At 42.8% G+C, this 22760-nt stretch overlaps 1 protein-coding gene and 1 long non-coding RNA gene across 2 annotated transcripts; one reads left to right on the plus strand and one right to left on the minus strand.

Moving 5' to 3' along the window:
• Positions 1 to 625: 625 nt before the first annotated feature.
• Positions 626 to 21090, plus strand: LOC119007847 (relaxin receptor 2-like). The gene is made up of 3 exons (XM_037077772.1): positions 626 to 994; positions 8841 to 8978; positions 20214 to 21090. The coding sequence occupies exons 1-3, from the start codon at positions 952 to 954 to the stop codon at positions 20462 to 20464; spliced, it is 432 nt and encodes a 143-aa protein (XP_036933667.1). The 5' UTR covers positions 626 to 951; the 3' UTR covers positions 20465 to 21090.
• A 276-nt stretch (positions 21091 to 21366) lies between these two features.
• Positions 21367 to 22401, minus strand: LOC119007848. The gene is made up of 2 exons (XR_005071249.1): positions 21782 to 22401; positions 21367 to 21683 (listed from the first exon to the last, which is right to left on the minus strand). It is a non-coding gene; the product is annotated as an uncharacterized LOC119007848 (long non-coding RNA).
• Positions 22402 to 22760: the final 359 nt, after the last annotated feature.

Genomic DNA, 22760 nt, shown 5'->3' on the forward strand with positions numbered 1-22760 from the left:
TCTCTTTGCATTGTGAGACTGCGGGTGAGAGGATCTGTTCGGCACCTCAGGGGATCCTGAGAGCATAAAGTCTGAGAACACATACTCGTTTGTGAGGCTGAGAACATAACAGGGATCTGGTTTCCTAGCATGGATCACCCCGACTGTCAGAACAAAGCCACCAGCTGCCTGCCTTTTATGTGAAACATACATAAACAGTGACAGAGGACAACGACTGACAGCACATCTTAACATACTCTGCTGCATCAGATTTTGAAAGAACAGATGAGAGGTCTGTCAGGTCATCACAGCACAGAGCCTGTGGACAGGAGCAGAGTGTCAGAGGGGTCAGTGACATGTGATTTCATGCCCTCAGTGTGGGAGGCTGCTGTGTGTTTCCTGTTTTCTGTGTGTTGTTGAATATATTACTCTGCTGCTGAGGATTTCCAATGAGCAGAAGAGACATCGGACGTGAGTTTTATGCGTGTTTGTGAAGGATTATCACGCTTCTCTCGGGGACTCGATGCTCACAATGGCACATGATGAATACCAATCAGCGGACCACACGATTACCAGGTCAACTGCTTCCTCCAGAGGCTGAGTCCTCCTCCTCCTCCTCCTCCCCTCTCTCCCTCCCTCCCTGTGCGTGTCACTCCCCCTCTCTGCATGCGCGCTGCACCTGTACTGCTGCTGCCTCTCGTGCGTCAGATGGCGAGTAGACCTTTTCTCTCCGCGTCGGAGTGGCTGCAGACCGAGTCGACCTCTCCGAGCGGCCGCAGGTTCTCCTCTGCAGCTGCAGCGCGTCGTTGATCAGCCGTCAGCCGGACGCGCAACTTTTGTTGGTGTTATTTTACGCACAGGTTCCCAATTTGGAGAAAGAGCCGAGCGTGCCGCTGCTCCCTCAGCGCTGCCAGCCGCCAGCTTTGCTTTCTTTCTTTCTTTCTTTTTTAAATCAAAACTTCAGGCGGTGCCATGCAAGTTTACGTGGCTGTGATATTCGCGTATGGAGTGTCGGGTGAGTTGAGCAACTTCTCTTTCTGAAGATTTAACAAGCTGTCGCGCACAAGTTGTCATTTATATCTGCTGTGATTGACTGAAGGAAAGAAGACTGTCTGTTTTAAGAGGACGAAGAAGCTTTGAGGGTTCCCCGAGCGAATTTATCAGATAATGAGTCAACACATGAAGGTGGGAAGGTGACTTGGACTGACAGACATTAAAGATTTTATTTTATTTTATTTTATTTTAATTTATTTTATTTATTTGTGCAGCTGAATCAGCAGGATGTCTCCAGTATTACATGAACATGTCTGTACATGCCATGTGTTAGTTTAATGCACCATGCAGGGAGACGTGTCTGTGTTTTGGAGGCAGTTATGCATCACCTGCCTCCCACCAGCCGACATAATCACCTCCTGAATATGAATGATGATCCGGCAGAGGAAGATACTGTAATCAGAGGGAAGCATCTCACCATGAGCCTGAAAATAGGATTTAGAAAGAGACAGCGTTCTGAATTACGTTAATGTGTGTGTGTGTGTGTGTGTGTGTGTGTGTGTGTGTGTGTGTGTGTGTGTGTGTGTGTTCTGTGGTGATGTGGATCTTGTTGTCAGCAGCACAGTTTCCAGAGCAAGTGGCTCTCATGACAGAGTGCCGCTCCATCCCTCCGTCCAGTAACACTCACGGTGCTGCTGGTCGCTGGTCCGGTTGTTTTATGAACGTCCTGCGGTGCAGAGTTCAGCGAGTCGAGCAGAACCTGCAGGACTAAGTGTCCACAGATTAGCTCTGCCAGTGTTGTGCTGTATTGACTTCTTCTCCGGGTCAGGATGTCTTCGAACTGGTCCGGTCGGAACTTTAACTGTGTGTTTTGTCCTCATAATAAAAAGAAACAGCTTATAAATTATATTGTTCCAAATCCTGAGCAGAACCAGAACCAGAACCAGTCCCAACAGACTAGAGAATGGAATCTGATCTGAAATGGTTCTTTAGCTGTGGACCAGTCTGAGGGTTCACTCAGAGCGTAGAGTAAGAACAGCTTGTGCTCTCATGATGCTGTTCAAATGATGATGTCTGTACCATCACAGTCAGGGCGGCTCTGCTGCAGAGTCACATTGTTGGAACGGACTTTTCTGCATTCCTGTAGCGCTGATCCATTCCGCAGACTGCCACACGAGGTGCATCAGGAGCAATTTGGGGTTCAGTAACATGCTCGACATGCAGCTCGGAGGAGCCAGGGATCTCGAACGAGCGTCCTTCTGATTACTGGACGACCTGCTGCACCTCTGAGCTGCAGAATGCTGTGGCTTCTGTGAGGAAAGACCAGAAAAATCTGCACATGTGCGAAGTTGTTGGGTTCAAGACAACAAGTTTAAACACATGTTGGTTTTACTTGAACCCAAACCATGTTGTCTTGAACCCAACAGCAACAGCAGATGACGGAGGCCGTTTTCATCATCTCAGTTGACGTTATCTCAGTATTTTTACCAACATTAACCAAAACTCGGCTTCTGGATGTAACTGACTTCCCCACAAACCTGCTGCTTTAGTTTGCTGAAACAGAAAAAGGTACTGCTGGGGACCGGGTACCGGAGAAGATAACACATCAGTTCAAATATCAACCTGTTACAGAGGCTATTTAACACAGATGTCAATACAGGTGTGCCTTGAGATTTTGGGCTGCCCTTTGGTTTGAAAACCGCTGCTGTACTCGAGCCGCTGGGCACCGAGCGCTCGTCAGTTGTTGTCGCTGTCTCAGGAGTTGCAGCAATGATCCCGGAGCAACGTGCATTAAGAGCAAATCAGTTTGATTTATAAAATCACAATCACATTGCCTCAATGGGCTTTACAATCTGCACAGCGAACGACATCCTCGATTCAAGTGAGGAAAAACTTGCCATGTTGATGGGGAAAAAAAACCCTTTTAACAGGGTTAAAAAAAAAAAACGATGGAAGAAACCTCAGGAAGAGCCACAGAGGAGGGATCCCTCTTCCAGGATGGACAGACATGCAATAGATGTCACAGTTTACAGGTTACATTAACAGAAAGCCTGATACAAGTTAAAGGTAAAGTGAGTGGATCCAGGAGACGACGGTGCAGGACAAGTTATCACCAAGCGATGCCCGAGCTACATGACCTCCTGCCCACCATGGTCACCTGGAAGAGGACACACAAGATCAGTAGTAATAGACGGAGAGAGGCGTCAGGATTTACAGAAATATAGATCTGAGGAGATGGAGAAGCAGAGGAGAGCAACGATCCAGCGGAGCAAAGCAACAGTGTGATTGGTCAGTTGAAGGGATGGTTCTGTATCACCGAGCTCAGTGATACCCGGCACACCTCTGCAGCACGGCACTGCTTCATTATTATGCTTCCTGTAATGTCATATATTTCGTTTAACGTTATCAAAAAATGGCAGCTTCTGCAATTTGGATATTGCACTCAGCCATTTCGATAATATTTAAATTAACTGCATCACCCTAAATGTAAGTGATAACTGCATTCTTTAGTTCGGCTGTGGAGCAGCTGAGCGTAGTGCCTGGGGCTTGTCTCAGTGCTTGGAGTTTAATTGTAATCTGAGGCAGTCCTGGTGCTGCTCCTGCGCTCATGATACTGAGTGCTGGTCAGGGCAGGAATCTGTTGTAGAACTCTGCGTTCTAGGTAGAACCACGTGTCTAAAATCTGTTGAGGCAAACACACATGGCCCTGCTGTGTGCCCGCTAAGCAACCCATAAACATTATGTTTCATGCTGTCACAGTCAACAGATGTTCAGAAGCTCACAGAGTGATGCCCTCAGGATCTCTCGGATCCTGACCCGCTGTCAGGCTCTGATTAAAGCATGGGTTTTGTGATGCCTCTGGCCCAGCAGCCTGGAGTCGGTCCTTATCGGTTTCTGTGTGGCTGACTCAGCATCAAGTAAGCGATGGAGGCAGTCAGGAGAGAGCACTGTCTGAGTAGGGGTGTCCAGTCTAGCAAATAATTGTTTCCACCCATTTAGTGTCCGTTATCTTGTATTTGCCTTTCCTCTCTCGAAAAGCAAAAGACCATGGGATGACAAGCTTTATTATTTAGAGCAGAACAGATAACCAGCGGCATAAAAGTGTTGGGAATTTTGGGCCAATCTTCCGTGAGATGAAGGCTAAGACATTTTTTTTCCATGAGGTCAGTGAAGTGACAAGAAATGGTTGTTTAAAAAATGTTGTTTATGACAAACAAGCAAATGCCGGAAGCTCAGGAAGACGATACGACAGAAAAACCACTCGACAGTCGAGCCGAACACGAGGAAGTCCGGTCCAAGATGAGTTAAAAACAAGACGCCAGAGCAGAAGAAAAAAATGTGATGAAACAGAAAAAAAGTAATGCAAAAATACAAGAATAAAGTCATTAAAGGACGATGAGAAGACGACATCACATCAGAGGGATTAAGAACGGAGACAAAGATTAAAGGCAGTAAAAATATGAAAGGAACAATTAAAATCAGGATGGATTAAAATATGTCAGCAGAGGAACCAACAGATAAACAGACTGAGCAGTGAAGGAAAAAAAAGATAGAAAGATGGGTTCAAAAGGGTGACTTCACATAAAAGCAAGTCAATAAATCTGGGTGAAAAGAAGTTTTCATATATATATATATATATATATATATATATATATATATATATATATATATATATATATATATATATATATATATATATATATATATATATATATATATATATATATATATATATATATATCACACAGAATAAGAGATGGGGAGGGTCACAGCCGCTGCAGCTCAGAGATCTAAGACTTCTGCTCCTATAGCTTCATGGTCCCTTTTGTTACCATTAATACTGATAATGCCCAGTAGCTGCTCCACAGTCGATGTCTTTGTGCCAGGGAAACTATTCTCCTGCTGAAAAGATTATGCTTTGACTGACGGGCTTTATTATGGTTCATGCAAATACCAAGCAGTGCCCGCTGCCCAGGCATGTGACTCGCAGCACAGACAGTATGTAGTCTAAAGCAAAGACAGCATTAAGCAGTTTCTGCGTCACAGATTCTAATGAAGACATTTCTTTGGTAGCTGTTGTTTTTCTCACCTTTCTTCTCCGATCATAAATATATCAGCTGTTCCCTCACATTCTTGTGTTATGTGATTCCCTTGGCTATCATCTTTTCTTTGATGCAGTTCCTCAGACTGAAATAATTTGGTGAGGCAGGCGTCCTGTGTCCCACACATTAGAGGATGTTTCCCTACAAAAAGATTTTTAATAATTTGCCAAGGATTCGCAAGTTTATACTGATGGGACTGGTTCATTCTTTGACTTGTTTAAATAAGACAAAAGACATCTTAAGATAGCCCCCATTTGGTTTGGAGACAGAGCAGCAGCAGTGTGATTCATCATCACTACAGCTCCTGTCAGCTGGGAATTTAAAAAGCCAGCACTTTGCTGCGACCTCACTGTTGTAAATATGATTCATGTCCAAAGCAAAGAAAAGCCGATAATGGATGATTAGTGTATCTCTTGTCCTTTAATTGAAGGTAAAGCAAGGTAAGTCTTTTGTACAGCACAATTCAGACACAAGGCACAAGATTACATTAGAAGACAAACAACGAGCAGGAAGACGTCATGAACCAAAACACTAAAACAAGTTAAGAAATGGGAAAATAAGCTAAGTAGGTAGAAGTAAGTGAGTAGAAGCAAGTAGAAGTTTGAAAGAAACAAGACTAAAGAATAAAAGTCACAGAGCAGCTGCTTCAGTGAAAGGTTATGAAACAGAAAGGTCTTCAAAGCGGAGAGAGTCACAGCACGCCTGCAGTTTACTGGGAGTTTGTTCCAGATGTGAGGTTCATGATAACTGAGCGCTGGTCACTTCTGACTGTAGGGACTGAAAGCAGACCTGGACCTGACGGCCTCAGAGGTTCTGGATGGATCAGAACGTAGCAGCAGATCTCAAAGTGCAAACATTGTTGACAGGGACGTATTGATGATCGGTTAATTCTCTCCTATAGTCACTTTTGTATTGCTTCAGGTAATTTTCAGTATTTCCAATATTGTTCTTCAACAGGAGACTTAGGTTAGGTTTAGGCTTAGGTTTGCTCTTTTAAACTTTACAGGCAGATAAAACCAAAGTGTGTTAATTAACCTCAGCTTCACAGAAATAAGAACAAAAAGTATGTTTTTGCTTTTATTTGATTTGCTTTACACGTCACTGTAGATAGAAAACTAATCTGCTCTCCAGGTATTTAAACGTAGTGGTCATTGCAATTTTCACTCTTGCTTTCAGTGACTAGCGGCTAAGGTCACAAAAAAAACTCCACGGCACTCTCATTTACGCTATTTGAATGTCTTCATTGTTCCGGCAGCGTCATATTCGACCTTTAAAACAAACTCATTGCGATGCATTCCAGCCTCAATCCTTCACCAGAGAGTCAAACCGATCTCAAGGAACAAACAGCCGTTTGATTGCAGTGATCGTCGTCTGTTCTTCATACTGAGACTGCCTCAGAATGAAAGGTTAAAGAAAACAATTTGTCGCAGTTAACATGTATTAATCCCTTATTTATGGGCCATTTGTGAGCTCATTGTAATGTGATATGATAAATGAGACCGAACCCGTCTCTCACGATTGCCTATGACCCTACAATAACCCTCTGAGGTGGATTTGTTGAAGTTGTTTCACGCTGCTGGATTTATTTGTGGAGGACTCGGGTCTAAAGTCTAAAGGACATTCTCACCAACATCAGTTTAGAACTGAGGTCAGATAACACGGCCTCCAGCACAACTCAGAAGTTCCACAGATCCCTTTAAATAAATGTTTTTGTTTATTCAGGTTTTATCGTCGGCCCCCGTGAGTCTGCTGGTGTAAGTGGATCTGCCCAGTGACCTTTGTTTCATGTCATCCTCCATCTCTGTCTTCGTTTCCTGTCGCTTCTCCACAGCCATCTTGAAAAGGCCTGAAAGAAGAATTATGCCGAGGATATCTCAGCCCATTTTGAATTGTTGTTATCGAGAATAATAAAACACAACAGCAGGACAACACGAGACGTTTCACCTGAAGCTGATGTACACAGCCGTGAGAGTGAAATCTGTGAAGTAACTGGATGTTGCAGCTGGAGGTTTGAAATACTCAGGAAGATGATTTCAAATGATGGAAGCGAACAGATTTTACCCATAAAATCTGTGACATTATATTGCACAGTTGAGGAAATATCAGAAATCACATCTTATCATTTTGCCAGCATGCAAGCCGTGGATTTAATATGAAAATACTCCATAATGCATGTTGTGACATGTGCAACATGTGTTCATACATATCTTAACACGCAGCACATCAGTGAGGGCACGACGTGAAAACACGGAGAAGTTAGTTCTAATTTAATGGGGCCTTGAACACTTTTGGTTTTCAGCAGGAGGTCAGAAGAGGCAGCCAGCTGTGAGATGTTTGAAATCAGAAGCAGGTCATTCAGCCTCTCAAGGCTCAGCAGGGTGATGAGTTTTATATGAAGTCTGAATAATGTAGCACAACTATCGGTTTGTATTTATTTCAAAAGTCAAAAGTAAAAATTAAACCAGCGTAGACGTAAGACTGAAACCGTCTCATCAGAGAAATGATATGAGTTGATCTATTCATCCACCTGTAATGTTATCAGCCTGTTAGCTGTGACATTAACCAGCTCCGTGTGACCTCTGCTGAAAGCACAGTCATCATCCACTCACCCCCATGCAGATGTGGACAGTCGGGTCAAGTTTCGTTGTCCACAAAACGTTTCTGAAGCTTCACAACAGAACAGCACGGCAGCATTCACACCAACTGAAGTAGACGGGAACAACTGGGAAGCGTAAAATGTCTCCATACAGCTCGTCCAGGTCTCAGCGCCGTGATCTCAGGTTGATTTGAAAAGACGTTGATTAAACTTGATCCTTTCATAGTCGATGTTTTCACTGTTCAGGCACGAAGCGGAGGTGGGCGCACAACCTCAAGTGCTCATCGAGGGTGTTAATAACATTTTTTCGATGAGCGGTAACACAAAACTACATATTATATGTATTATGTTTCCCTCCACACTAACAAAGTATCACAGTAAATTATTTTTATGAAATAAGGTTCCAGGAGTGAAACCGGACGAGGCGTGACAGGCTCTCTGTGAATGTGGGATTCAGTGTGAGGCTGAGATGATTTACCCTTTAATCCCTCTCCTTTATGTTGGGAATCCAAATGCATGCATGTGGAGTTTATTTCCAACAAAATCATATGTATTCATAGAGAACATATCAAAACTTTGGTCACAGAAAACTCTACAGCGATGCAGAATCAAAAGACACACGTACCTGTAGTTCTTATTGAGACATATTGACACGAACAATGAAAAAATAATCAGCAAGACGGTGAAGAGCTCTGTAGACGACGAGGACAATCGGGAATTGTGCTCTGGTAGTTCTTGATTGTCGGTGCAGGGACACCAGTGGAGGTCTAATGTGTAATCTGCAGCATCACTGACCTGTCGACTGTATGTTGAACCTGAGGTGTGATAAGGATGACTCGCCGGTGTTGCATGTGAATAAGGAATTTAGATAACGATGGCAGGCCGACATGACTGAGTAATTTCTCTTAACATCTTGCACAGAATATGAAGTCAGACGTCACCACATTTATCAGTCAGTGCTGTTGTGTCAACGTCTCTGCATGATTGAGTTTCTTAAGTAAAAGTCAAGAGTTGCAGAACGATACTGTCAATTAAGAAGACAGCAAATCAACATTTCTTTGCAGAAAGCTCCTTGAGTCTGTCTGACAAGGGCTCTCAAACACAGAGATGAGTGGTTGCAATTTAACATTCATAATCATATTCTTGGATTCTTCTGCTTTCTTTTGTAGCGCTGAATGTCACGGAGGAGAAGGCGCCCTGCCCTCTTGGATATTTCCCCTGTGGCAACCTGACCATGTGCCTTCCTCAGCCCATGCACTGCAACGGCATCGATGACTGTGGAAATCAAGCTGATGAGGAGAACTGCGGTGAGTCACTGTTTCAAACTGAAACACTTGGTAATGTTCATGTTCATGTCTACATTTGCAGTGTACCAGCTGGGTGGTGCACTTGGATGACTGCTGACGTGCACTGAAAAAAATCTACTGAATTTTCCGAACAGAGCTTTTACATAAAATCCACATTGAGTATATCACCGTATAATCAGCTTGTTCTGGTTCCTGTCTGTAGTCCTTGCATCCTTTTCTGTGCGTTTCTAAGCAGGATGATGACCAAGATAGACCGGTGGTTTGATGCCAGAGGTGGCACTGCTGAAACATTTACTTCATCTTAAGACAGAGCTGGTATGAACAGCAACACCGGGAGTGGCATCACTGTTGCCACTGCTGTCAAAAAGACAACAAAGTGGAAGCAGAGTCACTGTCCAAAGCAAAAAAAAACAACCACAAAGAGTCTCAATTTAGCCCAGAAGCCCTGATCTCAGTGCTATGAAAGGGCAGGGTGGTTGCATTAATGTGTAGGCAGGGTTTGTTTCTTACTGATCTAGTAGAAAGAAAGCTGGTTTCAAAGCGTCTCATGTCCCGGTGGTAAGAAGAAACGCATATCAATGAGGGAGCAGACTTTGACACAACACCTGTCCGTCCACTCATGTTTAACTTGGTTTCTATGCATCTTCAATCGTCTTCTGCTGTGTAAGGTTTCCACAGTTATTCCGGTTTCCGAGAAAAACAGTGTCTCTTCCTGTTTTGCTTTTAAATACCACAGTATAAGAGAGACGTATAGGAAACCAGTGGTGTCGTTTTCCTGCTGCCATTACACTGTGCAGTCAGCCTTTAATTCAGAACGATAGATTCAAGTGAAAACATTGTCTGCTGTCTGCAGTTTAAGTTAGACAATGAGTTCACTGGAATGGCAGGTACTGATGTGGGGGAATTGAGATGAACACAATGAGATGAGCAGACAATCAAATAGAAACACAGGCTGAGTGTCCAGATGAGCTTTGTTGCTGCATTGTTCGACAATCTCGCTTCCTGGAATGAGAGAGACGGAGAACAGGAAGCAGACGAGGGGTTCAAACAGGACTCGTGGATCGCAGTTAATCCATAATCCATACGAACCCCTCCGTCACGACTCGGCATGCATGTGAGCCACAGATGAATGAAAAATGGCATCATCACGGTGTGAAATATGGTTTTACTTCCGCTGCTGCTTTCTAAGTATTAATTCTCTGAGCCTGGACGCAGAGCTGCAGTGAAAGTGTGTGTTTGCTGTGTTGCTGAAGGGCGTCACTTCAAAGAGCAACTCATTTAAAAACTCTTTCACCTCAGCGAGTGAAATCCCGGAGGCCTTGACTGTGGCCATTTTAAGTGCCATAACTGGGAAACTGGGCATGCTTGTCGTCATAGAAACAGATAATGAGATGTCAGGTGGACTGTAACTCACATAATGTGCTGCCTCCCCTTTGACACGACTCACCGGGGCAGCGCCGGTCTCTGAGGCACGGCTGCCGTCAGTGTTGACAGGCTGTTGACACGTCGCTCATGCTGCCTGAGTTTGAATGCATTTTTGAAATTTGTGAATTTTGTGAATTTGTGAAATGTGGATGTTTAAGTTCCTGCTGAAGTTTAGTTCAGTACAACAAACTGTATTTTTTTGTCCCTTCAGACATAAAGACAAATATTTTATAAACTACTGACAGGCAAAAATAATAACCTTTGTACCGTGTGCTTATTAATCATTCTTATTAATATGATAATTATTCTTCTCTTGGGTACTCCAGAGAATGGCACAGGTCCCTTTTCTCATACCTGTAACCACCCTGCACCTGGAGGACCTGGCACCTGTACTGATAATTAATCTGAGCTGGCGTTGTGTTTTAATGCAAACGTCACGGTGATCATGCAGTACGATTATATGATGCATGTTTTCAGTTGATTACGTCCACTTGTGCTTCCACCTTGGCAGGACAACTCATTAGTTGAGGTGAGTATATTTTATGCACAGCTTGCCCAGTGTGGACACCTTTATAAATTATTGATCACCGGAGTTTCACAGCAGCTGACCTTTTCTATTTGTCTACATGCTGGTTCTGATTCCATTTTTCTCTCGTCTCCGGTTAATTTCTACTCACAGATTTCTAATTAATTTCTGCCCACTCAACCATCCAACCCCGTGCGGGAGTTTATCGTACCGCAAGACATCTTGAATTGACGACAGATCTTATTCAGTGTAGATACAAATCAGATTTGTGAAGTGTGCCATGAAACATACGGTCAACACTCCAGATGTTAATCCAGATACTGTGGGTAACTCTAAACACTGAAGCCGGCTCACCTCTGCTGATTCGCAGCTCCAGCCTGTTAAAACTGGCTTGTGCATGACAGATTTCTTGAATTCATCCTCAGGAGACGATCATTAATCATGGCTCCTGTGAAGAAACAGGTGAGGCTTATAAAATAGCTGTCAAAATATAATACATGACATTTATAAATTTCTCTGACTTTCGTCCATTCCTCAGGCTCAATTTAGTCCTCCTGCAGGAAGGACGGTGAGCTGATGTCAGCTTTGTGTCTTCAGCTGGTGGTTTTTGTCGTCTCATTAGAGAAGGAGCTGTTTCACTGTGTTTTACACTAGAAAATAAAGGCATATTCCTCTCTGACAAGCACATTTATCATATATTTCAATTTTAGATTACAGGAGCACTTGCTCACTCGTCAACAATCCTCCAGCTCAGAACTCAGTCCATCACTTTGTGTTGACTGTCTGACTAAAACGCAGCTCTTAAATCCATCAGCAGCTGTAGCACTACACTTCAGTAGTTCTGAAACAAGTGGATGGCTAAAACAAATCCTGGTTCTGTACCTGCCTACAGAAAAACAGAGAAACACTGGCAGGTGAAGTGGATGTTACTTTATGACTAAAAACACGTGAAAATGATTGAAAGCTGTGAATGTCCTCATATTTAACACTGTGTAGGCACCGGGACATGTTTTACTCTCTTCAAGACATTTCATGTCTCATGTCAGCATGTGTGATGTCCATTTGTAAGTTATGATCCCGTTTAGAGTGAAATAGACGATAAAGCAGTAATGCTTCAGGTCGTGGCCATCTTGTGACTGACGTGTTGCTGTCACAGCGTGTTCTCTAGTCTTCAGTCAGCTCCACCCTCTCGTCCAAACACCAAGTCACTCCTGGCTCTAAAAAAAAACAAGATGGCGACTGTAGTAACCTTTTTAACATCGTTCAGCTCTTTGTTTTGGTTTCAACTTCATTGTTTTGATTGACTCTCATGGCTCTCATCAGCATTGTTTCCAGAAACAGGCAGATATCAATAAATACGATGTTAGCATCTAACTGGTGAACAGAGCTAAAAGGAGAGCAGATATTGGACTTCCATTCATCGGGGCAATATAAACGTGATATAAAATGAATACTAATGTTGCTTTATGTCTGCTCTGTGTGTAAGAATGCCATTGATCAGTTACACATTCACGATATTGGCTATATAAGAGTTGGGTGTTGTGTTTGTAGCGTGCTGCGTTGCCCCCAGCTGAGCAGGAAGAGACTTCATGTCAGTCACAGTTTCATTTTTCATGAAAAGTGTCGAACTCTTGCCTCAAAAGTTATTACACCGAGACATTGAAGTGTAATACAGTTCTGATTGTTCTTTTTAAGATGAGGCTTTGGAGTTGTAGCCTGCCGCCGCCCCCTCACAGCTGAGTTATGCCTCTGTTTTAGTTTTACAGGTTTCATGACTCAATTTTAATTACTTCATCAGTTTTTTTTCTCTTCTTTTTAAATGTGAAGTGTTTGTTCAACAAGGCTGCAAGAGACGGGGAGATTAAATATCAACACGCAGTTCTTGAAGTGAGTTATTAGAGAAGAACAGTTCTGTCTGCAGCTACAGAGTAAAAGAAATGGGCGTCTAACTTCAAACAGTTTGGATATTACTCTTCTCAGGAGTTACACTTTGCTCATCTTTGAGTTTGAGGGTCAACTAATAAACTTCTTGTTAGACTTTAAAGCATGACAAGACACCAAGCCCTTAATGTCCACTGGATAAGTATTCAGCTTAAATGCATCGATATCTTTTGAAGGATTTGCTAAAAAATTGCTTGTTCTTCAAAATCCTAGACATCCAACAAAACCAGACATGAAATAAATGAAGGTCTATCCTCCAGGAGACGAATCCATCAGGCTGCATCATGGTGTCTGATTGATCCAGCAGTTTTTAGAAACAGAGAGAGCACCTCTCTGTCAGTATGGGCTTTTAATGGCCTCTTGATTCCATCTGTTTTGAGCCGTTTGAAAGATTTAAACAGTGCAAATTCTCCTGCTGGAAAATAGCAGCTGTCTCTGTGGTGTGGGGAGCAAAATGTGTTTGTCCCACTGGAGGACTTTGTGATCAGCAGTGTGCATGTGGTGAAGAGACAGAACAAGCACAAGTGCCAGGGTGTGATGGGATGGCCTGATATTCAGATTCAGTCGCCATGTTGTTCTTCTCCAGTACTCAGTCCGACGTGATTTGATATCCGGCCGGTCTGATGTCACTGTCAGTCAAACCTGAGGATGTGCACAGTAGCAAGTTGAAGGAGAAGGAGAACTAGTCATTGATGCGGTCCTGATACGGCTTCCAGGCTCGCTGCTGTTCCACTACTTTGTTTAAAGCATAAAAGTTGTCTGTAGCTTGTTTAAGTGAAACGTTGAGTTTTATTCTTGATACATGTGGTCGTTCCTTTAAAGATGAAGATTGAGTGAAGCACGCTCGTCATGAGCTTCCCGGCAGTATGTAAATCTGGTATGATTATTTCCACCTCTTCCAGCTGAAGCATTGACACTAATTAACACTCAGGCCGCCGTTGACAAGGGCTCACTCAGGGGGGATTGTCGCGTCTCTGTAAATTAAAGAGCACAGTTCAGACCTGCTCTAATTGAAAAGTGTGAAGAGATAACTTTTGCCGTGAACTATATGAATAAAACTGACACGTCTTTCTTTGTTGTAAATGGCTACTTTAATAATGTGGTATTTCTGTTTCCACTGACGAAAATCATCATTAGTCAGAAGTTCAGACACGTAACATTAACATGTGTCGGCTCGGTATAATGTGCCTGAGCTTTATTATTGCAAATAGCAGTTTAACTGTGTGTTCTTATCTCCAGCTCTTCTCTTGTGTGACTGTATTGTGAGATGTGCTTGGCGATTCAGAAGTCAGGAATCCGGTGAAGAAAGAGAAGTGGCGCTCAATAAAATGCCTTTGATGTTTCACCAGGGCATCACTTTGACAGAAGTGTTTTCCAGTGTTGCCTTCAGAGAGCCTTCAGTGATCACTTTGGCTCAAAGAGCAGTTGGTAGAGTCTTTGTGACTGAACTGAGAGACTGACGCTCTGTGGGTAAATAATGATATACTGGAAGAAGTTCTTCCTTAACAATGAATCACAATTAAGAAGTGAGCCTGACACACATACATGATTGCGGAGCTTCACAGAATAATGTTACAGCCGATCCAGCTATAGGATGCTATAGGCTCCTTACATTTGAATTTGAATATATCTTACTTCGCTACATGATATTTCAGCCAATTAGTCTGACAGGAGGCTGAACAAGATGTTAAGTGAAAGCAGCAATCTGGGCTTCCTATAGCTTCTCACAGTGCATCCATTTTACACCCAGAACGATGAGAATGTGATCAGAAAGTCTAGCTGACGTTGTGTTGGGATCCTACGTAGGAGAAAACAATCCATGCGACATGAAAAGCACCAACAGATGGATCATTTAACAGAACAAATGAAGGTACTACAGGAGGGCAACAGATGAGATAAAGTAAGACACAATGCTGTGAAGCTGGTCTGCTGTCATCGAGGCTTTTTTATCTAGTCACAGAATGATCTGCGCGCCGGTACTCCAGCAAGAATATTGCATGAGCCACATTTTTTCAAAGTTTAAAAGCTCCCCCTTACTCATCAACTCAAAAACACTGTGATTACTTTCAGGGAGTCTGGGGATGATGACTCTGCTTCCCCTAATCGCTCATGTGCAGGTTTTCCTGTGGTGGACGGAGGTCCAATCTCAAACCTGCCACACACCCACACCAGTGCATATTCGTAAGGAGACCCGGAGAAACCTCCAGCTGGTTTTATCACCTCAGAAGTTGTTGTTGTACTCCCGGATACGTAGGGATATTTCCAGACGGTTCTGGTCCGTCAGCAGTGGGTGTTATTGAAAGGAGACCTGGGGAAACCTCCAGCTGTTTTGTCATGTCAAAAGCGGGGGTGAATTCTTTTTTTAAGGAGACAAAAGACGGGACGTCTCATCAACATCCGTAAATAAAACGTGACGTCCTAACGCTAACCAGAGAAATATAAAATTCATCCCAGACAGATGTAAAGTTGCAACATAAAGACGGTTTGCAGGAAACCCAGGTGTGTTCCAGGTGTAAGTGAAGGGTTAACAAGATAAAAAACAGTTTCAGTTATTTGTTTCACAGATGTAAGTGGCTTTATGTTGAGATGCACATTAATAAAAGCAAGAATACCTACAGATAGCAAAGTGGTCTGCAGTTTCGCCAGCAGCTGTCCTCAGATCACCTTGACTCCGGCTGCATCTATGTACTATTTGGCAGGCATCCAGCTGTGTGTGTGTGTGTGTGTGTGTGTGTGTGTGTGTGGGTGTGTGTCTGAAAGTTTGTCGCTGGATTATGAGTTCCTGACTTTTTTAAATGAATTCAGTGGAATAAAACTTTCTCGTCATTAGCGCAGCTCGTTCACTGCTGCTAGAATTTTTCATTCCAGCTGATCATTTTGTTGATGGCATTGCTGAGTCTCTAATAGTGGCTGCAGTCATATTGCAGTGAAAAGACACACATCAAGCAGACTGGACTGAACGTTTTCTCCTCGAGCAGAAACCTGCTGTCTAAGGGGCGATAATGTTCCAGTGGAGTTTGATAAAAGGCCATTTGAAAGCCTCCTAAACACCTTTTTTTTTCTCTCTCTCTCCTCTGTGACTTTGTGTGAGCTTCGAGAAAACAAAATCTATTCCAAAAACCCATTAATTAAAATCAACCAGTGGCACTCATTTCAATCGTCTTGCTCCAGCAAACACAATTAGTACAAATGCCTGCTGCTTAAACTGAGAGGAAGCTAAAGACGTCGGGTCCAACCTCTGCTGCAGACACAAGGCAATCCAGAGGGCTCAACAGAGATTCATTGCAATAAGACTGCACTTGAAAGTCAATAGAAACAAAAAGCAAAACATAAATAATAATTGAAAATACATTTATTTATTTAAAATGAATAGATTGATTGCATTGAACAGACCACAGTGAAAACCTACAGTTAACAGGAACAGTGTTTTTAACGAGCAGACCTCGGGTGTTTTTCACACGTTGAAACTAAAAGCAGCATCATCTTGCTTTGTGTAAGAAAAGTAAATGGATTGTCCCAGGCCGTCTCGTGCTTTATAGATGAGTAATATGATTTAAAATCTACAGAAAACCGGTGCAGTGATTAAATTAAAATAAAAAACTGCAGCAGTTCCATAAATTGTGAGAAAATCATTGTAATGAGTTTGTGTTCTTCCTCTGAACTCTGAGGAAAAAACTGCTTTCCTGTCAGGCTGTAAATCTTGATTTGGAACAAATCCTAAAATCCCTCCACAGTCATATGGTACAAAATTAATTTAGGTGCAAATCCCTGTGCACAGACTGCTAAAACAAGTGAACAGATTAACAAACAAAGAAAAGGCTTAATCCACGCCAACAATCAGATGCAAGATGCCAGTCATTAAGTCGCAGCCTCAGCTCTGCTTAATCAAGAGATGCTCTGCTGAACAGCTAAAACAAGATGGTGGCCACCGTCAGCACTGCACCTGCTATGTGGACACCAGCATGTTTAGCCTCAGTCTACTGTCCTTCCACGAGACCCCGTCTGTCTCTGTAGGTTTCCATGGTGACGTTTATTTAAACTGTCTTTGAGGAACAGATTGTAAAGGATCATTTCCTTGATTTGTTAAGATAAGCGTGACGTTATCGACTGCCGTGTCGCTCACAGGTGCCTGTCTCCTGCGTTCAGCCTTTTTTCTGTGGGACGGTGATGAATACAAAGAAGCAAAAGTCTAAATGTAATGCATAAAACATGCATAGACAGCTACCAGAGAACACACATTGCAAAGTGTTGCAGCCATCCATCACTGACTGACAGTCCTCACAGACCGTCTTCTGTCCTGCACTTCTTTGGGGCCGATTGTGACGTGTGACGGTCTTCGGCTAACTTTTCCTCCTCTGCTCCCCCCCTGACCTTCACAGACTGTCTTCCTGTCAGCATGGATTTCACTGCACTGACGCAAGTGAGAGCCACACTGACAGAAAGTATCTGAACACCTCCAGACTCTCGGATGATAAGAGTTTCCATCCTTTTCACAGCTCCTGCGTGCCCCGGTATTTCTCTCAAGACGCTCGTTAGGAAGGTGAGGGGAGTTGAAAAAGTTGTCACCGGTTACTTTTTTCTTCAGCACACATATCAGCACTCTCCTGTGTATTGTTGGCAGTAGATTTTGTAATTTTTCACAGGATTGGCCTTGGTCTCTTCCTCTGCTGCCAACCACAAACTCATTCCAATCAGTGTGTTTCTGTGTGTGGTGTACTGGGTGGAGGGCTACTGTGATTTAAAGGATGGCAGCTGCTCTGTCATGGTTTGTTGACATCAGTTGGGTTGGAGGAAATTATTTGCAGAAGTTTGCGGCACTTTTTACGTTATGAATTATTTATTTTGTCTTGACATCTTACATTTCACCATCATGCAGATGATAATAGCAATAACAGATTCCTCATCTCAGAATCTCTACAAATAAGCATTTATTTTATTTTCCTGCAAATTCCTGCTTGAAATTACATCAGAATGGCGATTAAAACCTCGGCTGTGTGTTGCCGGGCTTCAGCTGCAGTGCTGTTCAACATTTTCCGTCTGTTGTCTTTCACACTGGTTCCCTCCAGGATCGGTTCCTCGCTCCACTTGGACTGGCATGGTTGGCTCTAAATGATAAGAAGCTGTCATGGGTCTGTCTGATAGATCACCTACAGAGAGGATAAACTGTCAAAGAGAAACTGAAATGGATCAGCTAAATACAAAACACAGTGTGACTGCAGGGGCGAGACATAAGCCTTTAAAGACAGGCGTATCAGACTTTGAACGTTATGTTAAAAGGGTTAGCCTACCCTTCTTTCCAGGTAATATTTTTGTAATTGTATAATTTTTGCCCTTCCCGAGTAAGCTGGTTCAGCATATCTTCAGTCCAACGTGATGACAACATGTCCATGAATGTCGAATGTCTGAAGCTGTTCCTGGCGGATCCTTTCAGTTTGGCCTTTGAGTGTGTTATAAATGACTGAATATTTTTTGAGATGGAGGACAGCATGTTCTCAATTCTGTCTTTTCGGTCACTTCTCAGCATTTTAAAATGTCTGTGCCATCCATCAACAGACCCCACAGACAGACATGCTAACCACGTAGCAACATAGTCATGCAGCGTGTCCACATTGCGGGAAGAAGTTTAGCTATAAGCACGAGATAATCGTTTTTACCTGAACAACACACTAACAGAGCACACCCACAATAAGACTACTGCAGGCTAACTATACAAGCTCTGGCTCAGTTCCAGAGCACGAGGCCTCTCACAGATATTTTGAGTGCCTCTAAGTTGCCAATTTTGCAAATCTCTCTGCAAAATGACCAGAATTACCGACAGCTCAGAACATAATGTTACACGAGGTTACAAGGGAATGGCACTCTTGAATTTCTGATTAAGTTCATTATTCTGTATTGCTCTGAGATTTCTGAATCGCTCAGCCCTGATATTTTCTCCTACAACTGATTGTCTACTTAAATCACTTTATCACTTTATTTTCCAACGCAAAAGGTCATAAACTTTCGAAAAGTTATTTTCTCCACAAAATCTCTGGCTGAATGTGTTTATATCTATCTATACTCCTGCTTTCTTCATCAGTATTATATATTTCAAAACATGAAATAAAGAGTCCCAACCCGACATGGTAAAGTGAAATGTCACAAAGTGCTCTCTCATTGCTCTATTTTTGCAGCTTTTCTCACTCAAACACCGTCTACAACCAAAAACTGACTGAACAAGCAGCCAAGAGGAGAGAAATGAAAATGTCTCTTTGCTGTTTTGCGATCATAAGTTGCTGCTAAAATCTAATCTGATGTCTCTGTGTCACTTCAACATGATTTCTGACAGTCTGGGTCTGTTTTCAGCTCTGTGGGAGGTTTCTAATCTGCAGTTGGGAGTGACTTTCCATTTGTGTCCTCGTTTGGGATATTTGGATACTGCTCTATGATTCTATCGGCTCTAAAGATTCAAGAGAGTCGTCAATCATCCAAATTGGTCGATGGATTCCTGAAATAGCGCCCTGCCTGTAGTCTGTGACTAACAGCTTGGCCTCAGTAAGTCCTACGGAGCTCTAGTGTTCAGAGCGATGTGGAACACACCCAGATCACTTTCTTTTATTTTGATGTTGCCTTTGTCCCCACACAAAGTGTGCACAAATTCAAGGTTACAGTTTAGAGCAGCAACTGCATGACTTCCAGAGGAGGTACTCACTCTCGCAGTTGTCATTGTCATGGCCAGTGCCCAGGTTGTGTAAATAGCATATGCTCTGTGTGTCCGTGGGCGTGCTGGTCTTGAGGTGAGGTGTGACCAGGTGCACTGATGACCAACACAAAGCTGGTCTGAAGTCAAAGGCGTCTGTTTTTTTCTTTTTAAAGAGCACATTATTCAGACAGATGAGCTCACACAGGCGCGTTAACATCATGAATACACTGATTATAATATAAGAGACATTTCTTTGAATGCAGTAATGTACTGTAACAAATATCATGGCACAATTAATCAACAAAACTAAAAGCTGCAGAGGAAACTGTTATATGTTTGGACAGGATTCAGGCCGGCTGTTTCACTCAGAACTATTCTACTGCACGAGTCTGGACGGCCTGCGTGATATTTCCATGTGCAGAAGAACCTAGAACACGACATGAGCTACTAAATGAGTCAGGAGTTTTAAATAATTAATGAAGCTTTTCAGTTGTTCTTCGTGTGCAAATGTGCTTGTTAGTGACTCATATCGCCTCTGCTGCTGGAGGATCACTGCAGGTAATGTCATTCATACTTTCTCTATTAAGGATGTATTTCTCCCACCTTATCCGCCCGTAATTGATCAGGATTATGCTCTTTATGACTCATCCCACCTGATCCACAGACTGCGAGCGCTCCTCCTCCTCCTCAGCGGGTGATGGGACAGGTGATTGTCGGCAGGTCAGTGGGTCCAGCAGCCGAGGATCACATCTCTTTCCTTCAGTGGAGACGAGTGACACTTGGCTCTTAGAGGGAATGGGAGGCGACACTTGGATTGGTTTGATTTATGTTCTGCCCAAAACACACACGCGACTAATTCAGAGTCTGAATTCGCGCTGTGTGCCATTCTTTGTGCCCGTATTATCATTTAACTAGCAAAGTGGACTTGGACACTCTAAACACACCAGAACTTTGGGCCCAGTTCCATCTTCATTTACTCAGACACAGTAATCTCACAGCTGTTACCTTTCAGAATGAGGATGATTGATGATGATGATTTTTCTTATAGACCCAAGAAGTGGCAGAGATATCTTAACTTCATTTAATGCTTGTTATGTGGAGCAGGGCCCGAGCCAGAGGCCACACTTTAACGTGTTTCATTTTCAAAAACCTTTTTTTGTTTCTCCTCTTACATGCTCATGTTTCTGTATATAATTAATGATTATTTAATCTGCCTGATTTATAATGAGTGATGTTTTTGGCAAGAAGAATTGTACACAAAACAACACAAACCAAAAAAAACAATAAACAGCCACGTAGGACTGAAACAAATTGCTTTCGAAAAAGTTATTACTATTTTCATAAAACATGAATAAATCATACGAGTACCGACAAACACCGGATGACAGCAGCATGTTTGCAGGCAAGGCTGTGTTCAGCCCTGAGGGTGTACATGACATTTAGATTCAACATCTGTATGAATGTGCTCACCATGTTTACTGTGTGGCTCTGTAACAGCTTTTTCAATGTATCTGCTGATCTCAGAAATTATTCTGTGTCCCATTTCACAACACAGACATCGAGCAGCTATGGTTGAAAACATGTGTAATCTCAGTTTCTATCCAGGCCCAAGATCGGAGGTGTTTTTCAGCCCTGTATTTTCACAGCCGGCTCTTAGACTGTGACAAAGATGTGACACCAGACGAGGTAGCAAGAAGCGCACAAACAATTTTTATTTCTAGAATAAAAGAGATCACTCAAGTCTGTAATCAGTAACTTGAGCCTCTTTGTGCTTTTGCCTCTCTTTTGTCTCAGTATCAATGTCGGCTATTTGTCAGGGATGCTGGACATGAAAGAAAAGATTCACACATCTGAAGGATGAAATGTTGTTTGTACCCATGCTGGGGGAATTGAGAAAAGGCTCAAAGTGAGGATAATAAAACAGGTCTGCCTTGTTGGGTTTGTTTTTTCTTCACACTGTCACAGAGAGGAGAGCACTGTTGACAAAGGAGGATGGTGTAATAGTCCAAGAGAGTATCTTGTCACTGAAAGGCTCTTGGTTTGATCACAGCAGACATAATGTTCCCCATTTAGGTGTCCGTCGGGGAGATACTGAACCCTGATTCACTCCCCACCGCCGTGCTGTATGCCATATCTACCATATAACATGAAATAATAGGTGACAGTGTTCAACAGCAGAGTATGCTAAAAGATTCAATCCAGGGTACAATGGACACGCCATAATTTAATTACCATATGAGAAGTGAATGCTCTAAATGGCTGAAATGCTGGATGGACCAAACTCTGTAATCTGTATCAATCACAATGTCTCATTTTAGATTAATGTATGTTGTTGTTAACAACTCACAGCCTTTATAGTTCATTCTAATGAATAAATGCATTATATATCAAGGCTTTTCAAGTTAAGTACTTCTCAACATTGTAGAACTAGCACTTTGACAAACTGACTGTATTACATCTCTCACTGTGTGCGGAGCTGGAACAAATAGCTATCATAAATGCAGTAAGGGAACTACAGGACAGTATTAAGTACATGATGTAAATCCAAAAGCAGCTTCAAAAGCGGTGCAAGGAGTCGTGCTCTGACGGGTCGAGGTGAAGTCTGAACAAATGAGTCTTGAGTCTTTTGTGGAAGTGGAGAGTGACTGTGCTGTCTTGACAATCATCTGGAGTTCATTCCACCACTGAGGCGCCAAAACAGAGAAGAGACGCGACTTCACCGAGAGGGCTTTGTTCGCTCTCAGCAACGGCGGTACCAGCCATGTGAGGTACTTTAGGTCTCCAAACTAAGGTTAGTGAAATTGTTGATATTAGTGAGAAGTGACAGCACCAGAAGTTTCAGATGAGTCAGATAGACACACTTGAACTGACACAATGAAAAAATAAACATTGTCGCTGTTGCTATAGCAACAACACAGTCAAAGGAGAATGAATCAAAGACAAAATGGTCTCTTTGATCTTCTTGAGAACAGAGATTCAGTGAACATTCTAGAATGATAGAAATGTTATGGGAGATAATTAGTCATTAGTCATTAGTGCTCAGACTGCGGTTTATTTCAGACACATCTTACTGTCACACTGATACAATGGAACGTGCCCAGAGTAGAAGAAGACAAAGTAGGAGTGGAGAAAGAATCCAGATGAGACGAAACACAGAGGTCCAGCAGGAGACAAACAACACTGAGAGGGATGAATTTGATCTGCTTTTCCA

Source organism: Acanthopagrus latus, chromosome 18 (assembly GCF_904848185.1).
Source record: "Acanthopagrus latus isolate v.2019 chromosome 18, fAcaLat1.1, whole genome shotgun sequence".
In the NCBI taxonomy this organism is placed as follows: domain Eukaryota; kingdom Metazoa; phylum Chordata; class Actinopteri; order Spariformes; family Sparidae; genus Acanthopagrus; species Acanthopagrus latus.